Below are 12765 nucleotides of genomic sequence, written 5' to 3'. Positions count from 1 at the left end.
ACCACCTTTATTTCATCTGCATCAGCTTGAATGCATCCCTTTACCGATGGCGCATTCGGTGGTGGTAATAGCGGACAAAGAATCGTTTAGTTCGCTTAGATCGTTTAGTTTGCTGTCGTACCATTTTGCTTGCTTCCCCGTGACCTACACCAAGGAGAATCTGGTTCGGATGTTCTGCGCATAACCACACCCGGAACAGCAACGAAAAAAAAAAAGAATGTCGTCTAACTTTAATACATGCACCATAGTTGAGGAAGAATCTCGTGTGTTGGGAGGTACTGGTCCAAGATACGACGTATTTGCATAGCTTTGAAGATGTAGTGCTTCATCATATCTACCCATAAAAAAACGGTAGTAAATGTGTCAAGTGAGATTTGTTTTGATGGGGTTTGATTTTCTTTTGTCCCATTTAATCACACTATCTGTTGCGCTACTGTGTGTGTGTGTCAAAAATGTGGTGAATGTGTGCTAGAAGAAGAGTATGTGTGCTGTTAAGAAACTTTTGTGCGCACAGGGTTATCCTCGTCTATGTCCAAACTGAGAAGAGAAGAGAAATTGTGCGGAGTTTTGTACTCAAACTTCACTCGTTTTTCACAGCTTTTTTTCGCTAACTAACCAAGAGAAGGTAGTGATGCAGACAAATTTGTAAAATATTTAGAATCGTTGAACTGTGTCCCCAAAATTCGATGATAAAATGCAAATTCTAAATTGTCACTTTCTGTGCTTGTTGTGTGTTGGTGTTTTTGAGTGCTTTATTTCGAACAGTGGAAAAACCAAACCGATCGAGTAAGGAATAGCTTTTTATCAGCAAAAAGAGGGTGTGTGCAACAATACCCGTGTGTTCCGTACACGGCACCACCCAGTCTCGCTAGAACATTTGCTGACAAACTTCGTAAGGGTGAGTCATGGGTTAGTGTTGCGAGGTGCGTTCAAGACATTCAAGACTGAAGCGGAAGTTGGGTTTTTGTTTTCAGTTCGTTGCGCGATCAATGACTAACTTCAACTTGCACAAGTTTTATGTGTGTTAAACTTCGAAAAATTCCGAAAAACTTCGTTCCAACGTTCGTAGGAAATGCATGTTGAATGTCGATGTTTATCAACCTATGAGCGGACCACATAGCACAACCGACACCCAAAAGCAATTCGACAGGTATGCTAAATTATACATTTCTGTACGTTCCTTGTGTCCTATGTTTCCGTTTGCCGATAGTGTCTCACAGTGCGGCTTTGCCGCTTTTCGACTTTGATAAGAGCGTTTTGCCTGTTCGAGAACGGTTGAACGAAGCGGCGAGACACATATGCGAGTCGTTCTCGAGAGGTACATTTGAATTCTGCCTCAAGAAAACTGCGCAGTAGCATAATTATTAGCCCATTTGCTGTTAAGTGTGTGTGTGTCTCAGTGTAAATCGGCGTAGTGTTCTAAGTTGGATGAGACAGCTGGGTGTGAAGTACTGTATTGTCCCACCTACATACGAACTTAGAGTACCATTTTTAAAATGCAAGCGGGGTTTTGCCTTTTGTCGGTACATTGATTTTGTGGGAGGATGAAGAAACATTTGTTCAGACTCTTCCGCCTACATCACTGTTCGCTGAGGGTTCTTGTTTTTAAGGTTAACTATTTTTGTGAAGCAAATTCTTTACACACCGTTTATTAACTGGGATTTAAACTCTGTCTTGCATCACATTTCTTTCTGACTAGAAAGTGCCAGCAAGCGAAACCATCGGTACAGGTGTGAACTTTGCCAGCAAACGTTCAAACGACGCGATGAGCTTGATAGGCATAACTTTTCGCACACCGGTGTGCCCGCGTACCCTTGCCTGGAACCGGGCTGCGGTAAAGGATACTCCAACCGGTCGCATCTGCTACGGCATACGCGGACAGCCCATCTCGATCGACCGGTCTCAACGCACCCGGACGTAGACTGCAAGCATCCCAACTGTACGATGAAATTTGCCAGCCAGCACGCCATGAAGCGTCACTACCAGGTAAAGCACGTCCTTGGCAAACCGTACGCGTGCGATGTCTGCAGCGAGCGGTTCTGGCGCAAGCTACAGTTAAAGCGGCACAAAGTACACCACACCGGTCAGTATCCACACCGTTGCGAACACTGCAGCCAAGGTTTCGTAAGTCTCAGATCGATGCGAAATCATCGCTGCAAGCACAACGCACAGAAGTGTACCGACTGTCCGAAAGAGTTTCTTCGCTGGTCCGAGCTGGTCGCCCATCGACGCCTGGAACATCCGACCGAGTTCCGGTGTGAGCAGTGTGACAAGCTGTTCCACACCAAGCGCAACCTTAACCTGCACGGTCGCGTACATCGTGCGCAGGACGAGCGTATGGTGTACGAGTGTCCACATGCCGGCTGTCCCCGGTTTTACGAGCACGCGCGGAATCTCTACGCACACGTACGCGCGAAACACGACAAGCGGGTGGAGCACGTGTGCCCGGTAGCGGAATGTGGACGGCTGTTGGCAACGAAACAGAAGCTGGACCAACACCGTAAGCTGCATCTGCGTGCATCGAAAACGAAATCGGTGTCGATGGAAGCAGGATGCAGCAAGGATGTGGCTGCCGGACCGGTGTGTTCTGCTACGGTGGCCACTAGCGAGCAGGGAGCCGTACCGGCTTGCGTTCCGGTATCGCCCGAGCAAAAGAATCAGCTTACAGAAAGAGACGTTTCTACTGATTCCGAGGTGGAGACGGTGCAGAACTTGCTTGAGACGCACCTAGAACTCTTAAGCACGCAGCTCGATACGTTACAGTCAGATTTAACTCCAATTTAGGTGAAGCGAAATTCAGTTTTTGTTAGTTTAAATATTTATCTATGGATTCATGTACACTTCACGAAGGGAGTTAACTCAGACAGGGTTTATCAGCTCGTAGAATAAGCATCAGAACAGCTTGAACAATGCAGGATTCAAAATGCACAACATTTTTCAGCATGAACACACATTGCACCAGTTTAGCTACGCTGTTTCAATCAATAAGACAATCCACTATGGTTTAGAAAGCCGTAAGATTTGGCACCTTTTCCCATTTCTAAAATGCTGTAATGTGTGTTCAATGCTGTAATGTTCTGTTAAACCCAGTAAGCTATTTGAGCATTTGGCTCAAATAATACATTTTTAATCATCTATGAAGATTAGCTCACGTCAATAATAATCTGTAAAGGGCATTAAAATAAAGGATTTTTTGTCTCCTAACTTGGTTTTGTCTTACTTTTTTTGGAGCATTTTTTGTCTCCAAATTAGTAGCAATCAGCATGTATGAATTTTGCACCCACAAAAAGGTGTTCGATTTTGAGATGAGGTGTTCGAGATTTGACTGTATTTTTTTTAAATGTTTTTTTTCGATAACGATATCTCAACGTAATTCAAATGTTAGGTTATCGGTTAGTATTCCTTAGTATTATTACTTTATATTACTTAGTGTTATTGAAGTGCATGCGAATGTGCTGCTGAAATGGGATACAAAGCGTTTCAATTTTTAAGTTTACGTTTTGAAAAATGGTTCAATCTAAAATCGATATAAGTTGCTTGTTACTGCAACACTTACTGGGCAGATAGGATTTGCAGCATGTACTTGTACACTTTGTTAAAATTAAATTTGCTTCTGCACGTTGTATGTAATTATAAAAAAGCAGAAAATTGTATTCTTCATAAATTACTGAAAGTCCCAAAAACATGGTACGAAAACAAACTTTCCAAACTTGTAAGGAAAACTCTGGTCGATCAACGTGCCTGTGGAAGCGAACTGTGCTGTTTCGACTTCATTTATCTGGTGTTGCGCAAACTTTGTTAGGTACGTCGTCGTTACAGCAATTATTCTTTACGACAGAGGCAACTGTTCAATCTAGACGACACACTCTTTGACTGAGGGGAGGCGTCGGGAATCTTGAACGCACCCGCGGTACCATCGTCAATGTTGAACGCAAATTGGGCCCCGCTGGCTGGCAGCGAAAGGGAGGAAGCCGGCCGTCCCCGCTAGACGGATGTACATAAAAACAAACGGTTGTTTCTTTCGCGGCTCGCTGCCTGGAATTCTAATGTGCTGTCAGCGCTGGCCTGGTGGCTGGTATACCTCTAGCGAAAGACGAAATAATGTGATTGGAAATTACCTCCAATCAATGTCATCACTTCTTTGACCGGGAACAACATGAATTCCTTGCGCGGTTATTTCGTTGCTTCAAGCGATCATGGAATGTGGATGCATAAACATAAAATTCATAGCCGTGAAACTGTTAAATTCAGAATAGAAAGTTTTACATTTGAAAGAGAGCAGCAACAAGTTAAGCCGCAATGTGAAATGACAATTCGGTTTAACCATTTCATATAGGCTCTTTAAGAGTTGATTGGGCATTATTTTCTTACTCCATCCAGCAGCGCTTTTAATGGCTAATTACTTTTGTTTCTCGTTTCTAAAACACAGTGCTACATGTTAAATCTTCATGTGTTTACTTCCTTATCTTAAGACCGTGCAGAAACACTTTGCAGACAGTTTGCTTGTGTACAAAACATAGGTTCGCTGCGGAGTATTCTCTTTCCGTTCGTACGCGCATTGCAAATATGTGGCAGCCGTTCGGAGTTTTTCTTTGATCTTCAACTACACTTCATTAATGTAATTGCTTCGTAGGCACGATAATATCCTTCCCAGCACGCCAACACGCATCGTATCGTCAGTTTCAACAATTTCAATTCGTTGTTTGCGGTCACATACCTCGCGTCAGCATCGTTGGATAAATTAAAACAGCAAAATACTTCTTCGGGCCAATCCTTGAAGTGTAGTGAGATTACAAAAAAAAAGGCTCGCTTTATTCGTCAATTGAGACTCAACTTGTATGTTAGAACTATACGTTTTGCGTGATTTGTTAAAGTTTGAAGAGTATTTTCAAGCAGGAATGTATGGTTTCAAGTACCGATTGATATAATAATTTTTAAAGAGTCACCAATATTTTTATTTTTATCTCCAAACTTTCCTTTCAATTCTGTTAATTATGTCAAGTTAAGGATCAATCTGTATTTTAAACAATAACATAGATTGGAGTGGAGAGATCGTTCAGTGTTCTAACGATTCATTAGTAGATTTGGAGCAGCCTTGAATAAAACATTTGAAATGCCACGTTTGAAGATAGTTTACTTACTACTAGCCACAGTCAATTCCGATTTTAGAACAAAATTTTTCATTTTGAATTATCATATTGTTCGTGGCCCAGGTCTCAAACGTCCAACGGTTTTGTAAGACCGAACTTTTAATCAAAATCTTGTGAGGAAAACTTCAAGCTTGATGAATTAATCGCATCGCACCATTGGTCCCTGGGTCAAAGCGTCCGTTTGCATGGTGAAGAGGGTCCTGAGCAAGATAAATATAATTTTTCAAAATCTTGTTTTACAAATGTATCTGTTAAACAACGACCAGCAAGATGCATTAAACTTGATTTGAAGTTAGGATAATAAAGCTTTTAAAGTTTATACACTTAAGTTCGTAGTATTCAACTTCCCTGCTTTCAGAAACAGACTCCTTTGTCATAATTTTCAAAGTTATAATGAATTAATCAACTTTTTAAAATAAATTCCCCATTTAACGTGTTAATACAAGGTTTAAAATAAGTGGGCATCGGTCATGGACTTAAACTTGAACGGTCTATTCGGATCCTATCATACACATTAGCAATCTTGCTTGGCAGTGCGCCAATAAAATGATTCATTATCTATCCTGTTCTGTTCCAAAAACACTATAACTTGTCTGGTTGTACGAATTACACACTGTTTCTACACCGGCTGAATACCCGATTTTCATCGGTTTCATCCCAAGGTTCTTCCAAAGACCCTCCGACCAACTTCAGCAGCAGCAGCTACGAATGTGACGGTGCTAATCGCTGCGATAGGTAATGTACCGACGGTTTACAAAACGAGTAGCTATTTGGCTGTATTTTCCTAGCCGGGCCAGCAGGTTGGTTGGTCCACCGAACCGTGACGCTAAAATCAGTTTTACGGAAAAGGTGGAATGTGCATAAATCATACACGCTTGTTAGGTATGTCACAGAACCAGAAACTCTCTGGCGCTAACCATGGACAATATTCTCGAGAGCGTTTGGTGGTTTGGAGCGCCTTTTTGTGTGTGTGTTGTTTTTCGTTCAGTCAATTTCAATTCGTTTTTCAATTTCGGGAGAATTGGTGGTGGCTAACAGGGTCGCGCTACAGTTGCAAAGACTCGTACAGATCGGGCACATCAGCCAAAAAAAGGGATTGGTTCTCCGCGTTGGTTGCCGATGCGATTGTTTGCTTACGAAGATAACGATCTGTTCTTGTCGCTCTTCTAGTCCCTTGCTAATAGCCCGGCGGCTAGTCAGTTGTCGCTGCGGAACTTAGTTTGAACCTGAACTTGGGCTGCTAACATGCCGCCTCCCGTTGGTGCCCTCTGCCATGGCTTAACAACTTAATTAGCGGTCACTTAAATGGCTTTCCTATAAGGCGTATTTTCGAATCATTCATTTTTGTTTTCTTCCTAGAGCTTGTTCCTAGAGTCGTTCATTTACAACAAGCTAATATATTTTTCGGATATTATAAGCTACTTCTCATTTAAGGTTTATTTGACTTCACGTTGGTCGCTAGTGCTTGAGAGCTAAATTTATTTGAATTTTTACCTACATCTACTGAATGTTTTTATTGCTAAAATTATTTTCGACTTGATATTCTTGGTTTCGGTTGGACCATTCTGATCGATTGTGGCGATAAATTAATCATAAATCAAGCAGCCCATTTTCGTGCACCGTAAACCTGTTGCCAAAGGCCTTGACAGTCAATGATAAACATAATTTCGTGACAGTGCATAAGAAGGGTACCTACTGCCATCTAGCGGTGGTTTTGACTCGTAAAATTGTTCCACAGGTGAGCGGAGAGCACACAATGTAATGGTGAGGTTGATTGGAATCTGTGCGCGAAAGGCACTCTACCCGGAGCCCCGGTGGTCAAGGTCAGCTGTGCTCAACAAAGGGCGACAAATTTGAAACAATGGCAATCGGAGTTTTGTCAAATCATGTCATATAAGCGACTATTTGGTTTTACTTATTGGAAAATATTTTCAGTTTCTCTCCCTCTGTCTTTGCAAAACGGTATCCAACTGGTAGTGCAACTACTGATTTCATAACCTGTGAATTCATTACTTCCCTCCAGATGAAGCTGCTGCTAGTTTGGCAGAGCTTTTAAAAACTAACAACATGTAAAATAGGCAGTTAACAAAACATTTAACATGATGAGGAAAAATATCCATTTTCCAACTCCCCGCACCGATTTTCACAAGCAGAAATAATGGTGCGGGAAACAATAAAAAATGCAAATAATCATGTTCGTGCTGGTTGAAAGTAGTGCGAGCTGTATTTCTGACACCAGAACCCCATCGGCTCTCGGCTAGCATCTGGTTATAGTTTATGACAATAGCCTGCGGGGTTGTAAATAGTTAGCCGTGGCTCTTTGTCACCCGTATGTGCGTGGTATGGCACTCGACACTGCGAGCTCTATTTTACCGAAAAACTCAAAATTCTGCCTCAACTCGGTAGCTAAGGTCCACCGAGTCTACACTGCTTTCAAAGCCTAAACTAAAACCATCTGAGCGTGTTTGTCCTATTTCGGGAAGGTTTTGCCTTACCGAACCTTACGAAAATCACCACTCCACGCACGATTGGCGTTGAAGGTTCAGATAAAAAGGCATGACCCTGGAGAATATATGATTGTTTAGCAATTGGTAAAGCACAAATGGCCAAAATCAACTACTGGCTGGCAAGGATGTATCATAAAGAACACATGCTGAGGAGTTGGATTTTTTTGTTGAAGCAGTAGGAAAGTGGAATCTCCGGGGAATGAATCATTCGTTCTATTTTCAGTATGATTTTTGAGCATAATGATTATGTACAATATGTATCCAATTATCCATTAATTTAATTGTAATTGTGGCAATTTCAACATGCTCAGCAAATTTACCTTCATCACCTGTGTCCTAGGGCAGTTCGGTTCTGACATTGGCGCCTGTCTTCAGACGAGAGGACTGAGGTTCAAATTCCACCTGGACCGTTTGTGGCGCACTTTGGACTGACTAGCCAACTGACACGGTATCAACAAGTCTAGTAAGGCAAACTTTGGCCAGCGTGACCAAGTAGGTCGTTAAATCAAGAACTGTTGGAAATTGTAAAGCTCTCTTTGCTAATATTTGGCAACCTACTAAATATTTCGCAGGTTCTTGGAGGTTAACTTATTTCATTTTAATATAAAGTCTCCCTAGTGGCTCAACATACCTACTTTAATTCTAAGGTAATTTTAGGAACAACCATAGACTGTGGTGATTTAGTAAGGGGCTAGGGATTAAAGAGAGGATCGTAGTATATCAACTGAGGTAGTACCAACTGAGGTACGACGTCTACGGATGATTAAGGGAGGACGCATACCAAGAGTACTCTTGGGAACATAAAAAGAGAACGAGCTGAGTAAGCGACGTGGCATTAATATAATCAAATAACAGGAAAGCAATCATAAGAACCTGAGAATGAAGGCGACGAGTCTCAAGAGCTTCGAGTCCAAGCAGTTTACACCTAGATTTAAAATCAGGCAAAGTGAAATAGAGTCCACTAAGGCCATTGCGAACAGCAAACCTGATACGAACTCTGCACTCGCTCAATACGATCAATATGGACTCGACTCTAGGGACACCAGATTACAGAGCAATATTCCAGCAAAGATCTGACAGCGAACAAGAAGAGCGCCTTAAAACACAAAGAGCTTGCAGAAATCATGGGCTATATGTCTTATAGTACCAAGAGTTTTCCAGGCTCTGGAAAAAAATGGAGTAAATCTGAGGTGTTAACCAGGGAAACACGGTTGACCAGGACTTGGTCTGGTACGTAAAGATGGGACAGAGGAGAACAGGAACGAGTAAACGAAATGATTTGTTCTCTTGGAGCGTGAAGGAATTCGTCGTACACCAAGAGGAAAAACGGTCTGTAATACCTTGAAGAACCGCACAATCTACAACCGACGAAATTGGCAAAAAGATTTACAAATCATCAGCGTAATAGAGAAAACTGTCCGACGGCAAAACAGAAGCATGTTATGGTCAACATTTTTTTATACAGCTTTCGTTCTGAATATGTCAACAAAATCTGCGTAAACCCTGGAAGTTTGGAGGCAGTGTGTTATACGAAATTGATCTCCTGTCACTCTCAACCGATGCAAAGCTTCCTTTGGAAGTATCTTCTCAAGCGCCTTCATATAGCACAAGGAATTATCATCAGTTCCTATTTTATGTTTGCGATTGGTGACAGATTAAGAGTCTCCTTCAGTATTAGCAAGTTTTAAGTATTATCTGACAGCTGAAATTAAGGCTAAATGTAGTATGCGCCGTATCTTACCAGGTTGCATGGAGAGAGGTAGGAGCATAACATCTACCAAACGTCAGAACGCATACGAAAAAACCGAATGAAGTCGTTACTGCTCCCTGCAACAGTTGTTCTCTTTAATTTTTCTTTCTTGAACACACCTACAGCATCACTTAGTAAATCTGTGTTTTAGCAATATAAACTGCTCCACACACTACAATGTGCGCGGCACTGTACAATGTATCCTTCAGGAAAGGTTACACTGCAGAGCATCACATATACATACGCCTGTTTTACATTGTTCTTAACCGTAAGCAACACAGTCACGCAGTCCGTGGGGGGGCATTAAATAAGTTCCGCCGAGTAGCAAAATAAAAAAAAAACAATTATCAAACAAAAACAAAACCGCGAAGGGTATGTGTGTATATGAATATAATCGGGTCAATGATGAAGGCAATCCCCCAAAGTAGGTCGTCATCTGTTGGAAGCCCACGATGAAATCACGCCAATGTGCAAAGTGAAAAGCATTGTAAGCAACTCTACGTGGTGTAAGTGTTGGTGTACAAGTCTTAGGTGACATTTAGCTTCACAGACAGTCAATTATGGCATCGAAGTTAAGCTAAACGGCTTATGTTGTGCCACTATTTTCTCTTAACACAAAACAACTGTTGCGAAATGTGAAAATCAGACCCAATGCGAGAGAGAAAGCGTTAAATATCTCCACCGGTTTGTCCACCGCCCTCGGTGACAAAAAAAAACCGTGTAAAATCGAATCGGAATCGGAAAGATTGCGCGATTTGCAATGTCCGCTCGGTCTCGTTCTACCACTCGAGCGAGCGCGCGCGCGCAATGCGTCCACGTAATGATCACGTTTCACTTTCCGTTTCAACCAACCGAGAAAACAATCCTATTTATATAGGTCCCAGAGATCTTCTCGTCTGTCTCGCATTATGTGGAGCATCAGCATCATCATCATCATCATTCAGACACGAGCCGCGCCTACACTACTCTCTCCCTACGGCGCCCCATGTTTTCACCACGGGGATTGGGGAGCGAGAAAGTGCACGGAATGGAAAGCGAAAGCAGGGTGGAAAGGACGCGCACGATCGTGTGACAAACCGGCGCTGGATGGCCTTCTAAAATTGATGGCATTCGAAGAGGGTGAGATGTGGTGGATAAAATATCCAAGAGTTTGGCGGAGGGAGCGGTTGATTTTGCGCCGAGACAAAAATTTTGGTTCCGCAACGGCGTTGGGGAATCGCGAGCTTTTTTTTTCTTCTTCTCTTTATAAAATAGAGAGAACACAGAGAGAGAGAGAGGGAGTCCAAGAGAACTCAGTTTTTTTGTGGGATGAAGAGAAGGTGCAAATCGAAATATTTGTGTATCTGCACGCGACTGCGCATTCCAAACGTGTTCGCGACTGAGTGTGGCTGTGTATGGGTGGCATTGCGATTCGATGGGATGGATGATCTTGACGCCGTAACAATGGCAATGAGCTAGTTACGAAGGCATCTGACGTACATGTTTACCATCACCCTTATTATAGCCCTTTTCCATTGCGGCCGCGTACGGCGTCAGTCGAAATCGAGAGCTCTCGCTTTCCCTTTGCTTGCTTGCTGGTTTTGGTACCGTTTCCTACACAAAGTCACTTTCTTCTTCGCATTTTCGTATGGTCCACCACCTCAGGCCACAATCACCTCCCACCATTACCAGGTGTGTGGAGTTTTTTTTTCGGGGAAATCAAGCTTTTAAATTTAAATTTACAATAACCAACCTGTTGGGTTGGGTTCCGCTTTTTCGCACAACATGGCAGAATTTGTGGGGCTTTTGCTTTATGCTCTACCCTGCAGCAAGCAAACCATTTTACACCCGTTTGTCATCAAGCACCGTGTTTTTTGTTTCCGGTGATGAAAACTTTCAAATTCCGGGTCTTATGCAAGACCCTGGGAGGGGTGGTAGTATGATATAAAGCTGTGCTATGATATAAAAGCTTAGCCGGTTGATTCAGTTAGGGGGTTTTTCTTCTTTCGGGGAGGCTTTTTTGTTTCTTGTTTTCCAGCTGAGAAAGCATAGTGGACGCGAGACTCATTCGACACGATTACGACATCCGGACGATCTTAGTTCCTCTGCCAAAGCGGCTGTATATCTCCGTGTGTCAATAGGCTTTTAGTAACAGAAGGAAGAGAAACAACAGCAAACAAAAATCCTCAATGGTTGCTCATATATTTCGTGACTCGCACTCGAATAGACACAACATTTGTTGCGTTATTGCGTCGCCAGCGCCGTGGTGTAATAATGGATCCGGTGTGCTTTGTCCGATTTCATTTAAAGTCGCACATTTTGTCCATCAACCACCCCTCTCCTCCCTTTGAAATTCGGCCACCCGGGGAACCCTTTACGCTTCTTCGCCACCATCGCTCGGGTTCGGTATTTTTTCTCACCGAAATGGCATTTTTAGCCGACGCTCCGTGTTTCAAGAGTTGAAAATTTATGATCGATTCAATTACAACTTCATGCTTACAGTTTATTGTAAGCATCATATTGAGCAATCTTTTCTGAAAAAGAGGGGGAGGGGGGGGGGTGGTGGAGGCATCTTGATGGAGACGCATTATTCATTTAAGTGTTTCGCCACTAGAATCTGGATGAATAGCTTCACATTTTACCACTCCAAATTTATGACGCTCTACCAAATTGCTATATACCCCCACCCCAAACCCCCCCGCCCCCTTCGAGCAATTTACCAAAAGTTCAGTTTTTGGTGTGGTAGGTAACTTACTCAACTTACTTCCAGCCAGTTGCGCACAGCTCATTAATGTTGACTGTTTTGATTGGTGGGATGGATTAAAGCAATTTTGATTTGTTTTTTCGCCTTGCAAGCGAATATTACCTAATTTTTCTATGTTGAAAACGAATTTATATTCTTCCACCTAATAACAAAATCTAAACAAAAAGAAGAAAATCGTATTGAAAACGTTAACGAAATGCTAAATTGTTGGTGTCAAGTTGTAAAGAAAATAGATCGGATCAACTAATGAGCCCGGCCGGCGTATGTCAAGTACCAGCATAAACCAGTTTCATTATCATCCGTGCAGAGCAATATCGGAAGGGGCGAAAGCAAAATTCTCTATGACACATTCACACCTCTCCCCATCGCTTGCCTCCCTTAACCAAAACTCACACCCACGCACAGCAATCGTCGTAATTGGATATTTTTTTCCTTCCAAAGTTGAGTGAAATTCAAGCTCCATTCTTCCATTCTTTCCTCCCCAAAGTCCTTCTCCGGTTTTCCGCCACCTCTCACTCCGCAATGGAAAACCAGTCCGCTTCCGCTTTGCACAGGTTGCCATCGTCACCGGATTTGCATAACAAACCCCAGAGCACACACGCTCATACTTCCACC

General features: G+C 42.6%; 2 protein-coding genes across 2 annotated transcripts in view; both read left to right on the top strand.

The window, feature by feature from the left end:
* The window catches only part of LOC126564774 (lanC-like protein 3 homolog), a 205702-nt gene that overhangs the window by 148047 nt on the left and 44890 nt on the right, over positions 1–12765 (top strand). The window lies entirely within an intron of this gene.
* LOC126560398 (zinc finger protein 33A-like) lies at positions 906–2784 on the top strand. The gene is made up of 2 exons (XM_050216358.1): positions 906–909; positions 1700–2784. The coding sequence occupies exons 1-2, from the start codon at positions 906–908 to the stop codon at positions 2782–2784; spliced, it is 1089 nt and encodes a 362-aa protein (XP_050072315.1).

This window comes from Anopheles maculipalpis, chromosome 3RL (genome assembly GCF_943734695.1).
Source record: "Anopheles maculipalpis chromosome 3RL, idAnoMacuDA_375_x, whole genome shotgun sequence".
Classification (NCBI taxonomy): Eukaryota; Metazoa; Arthropoda; class Insecta; order Diptera; family Culicidae; genus Anopheles; species Anopheles maculipalpis.
This window is presented reverse-complemented; position numbering and strand designations above follow the sequence as displayed.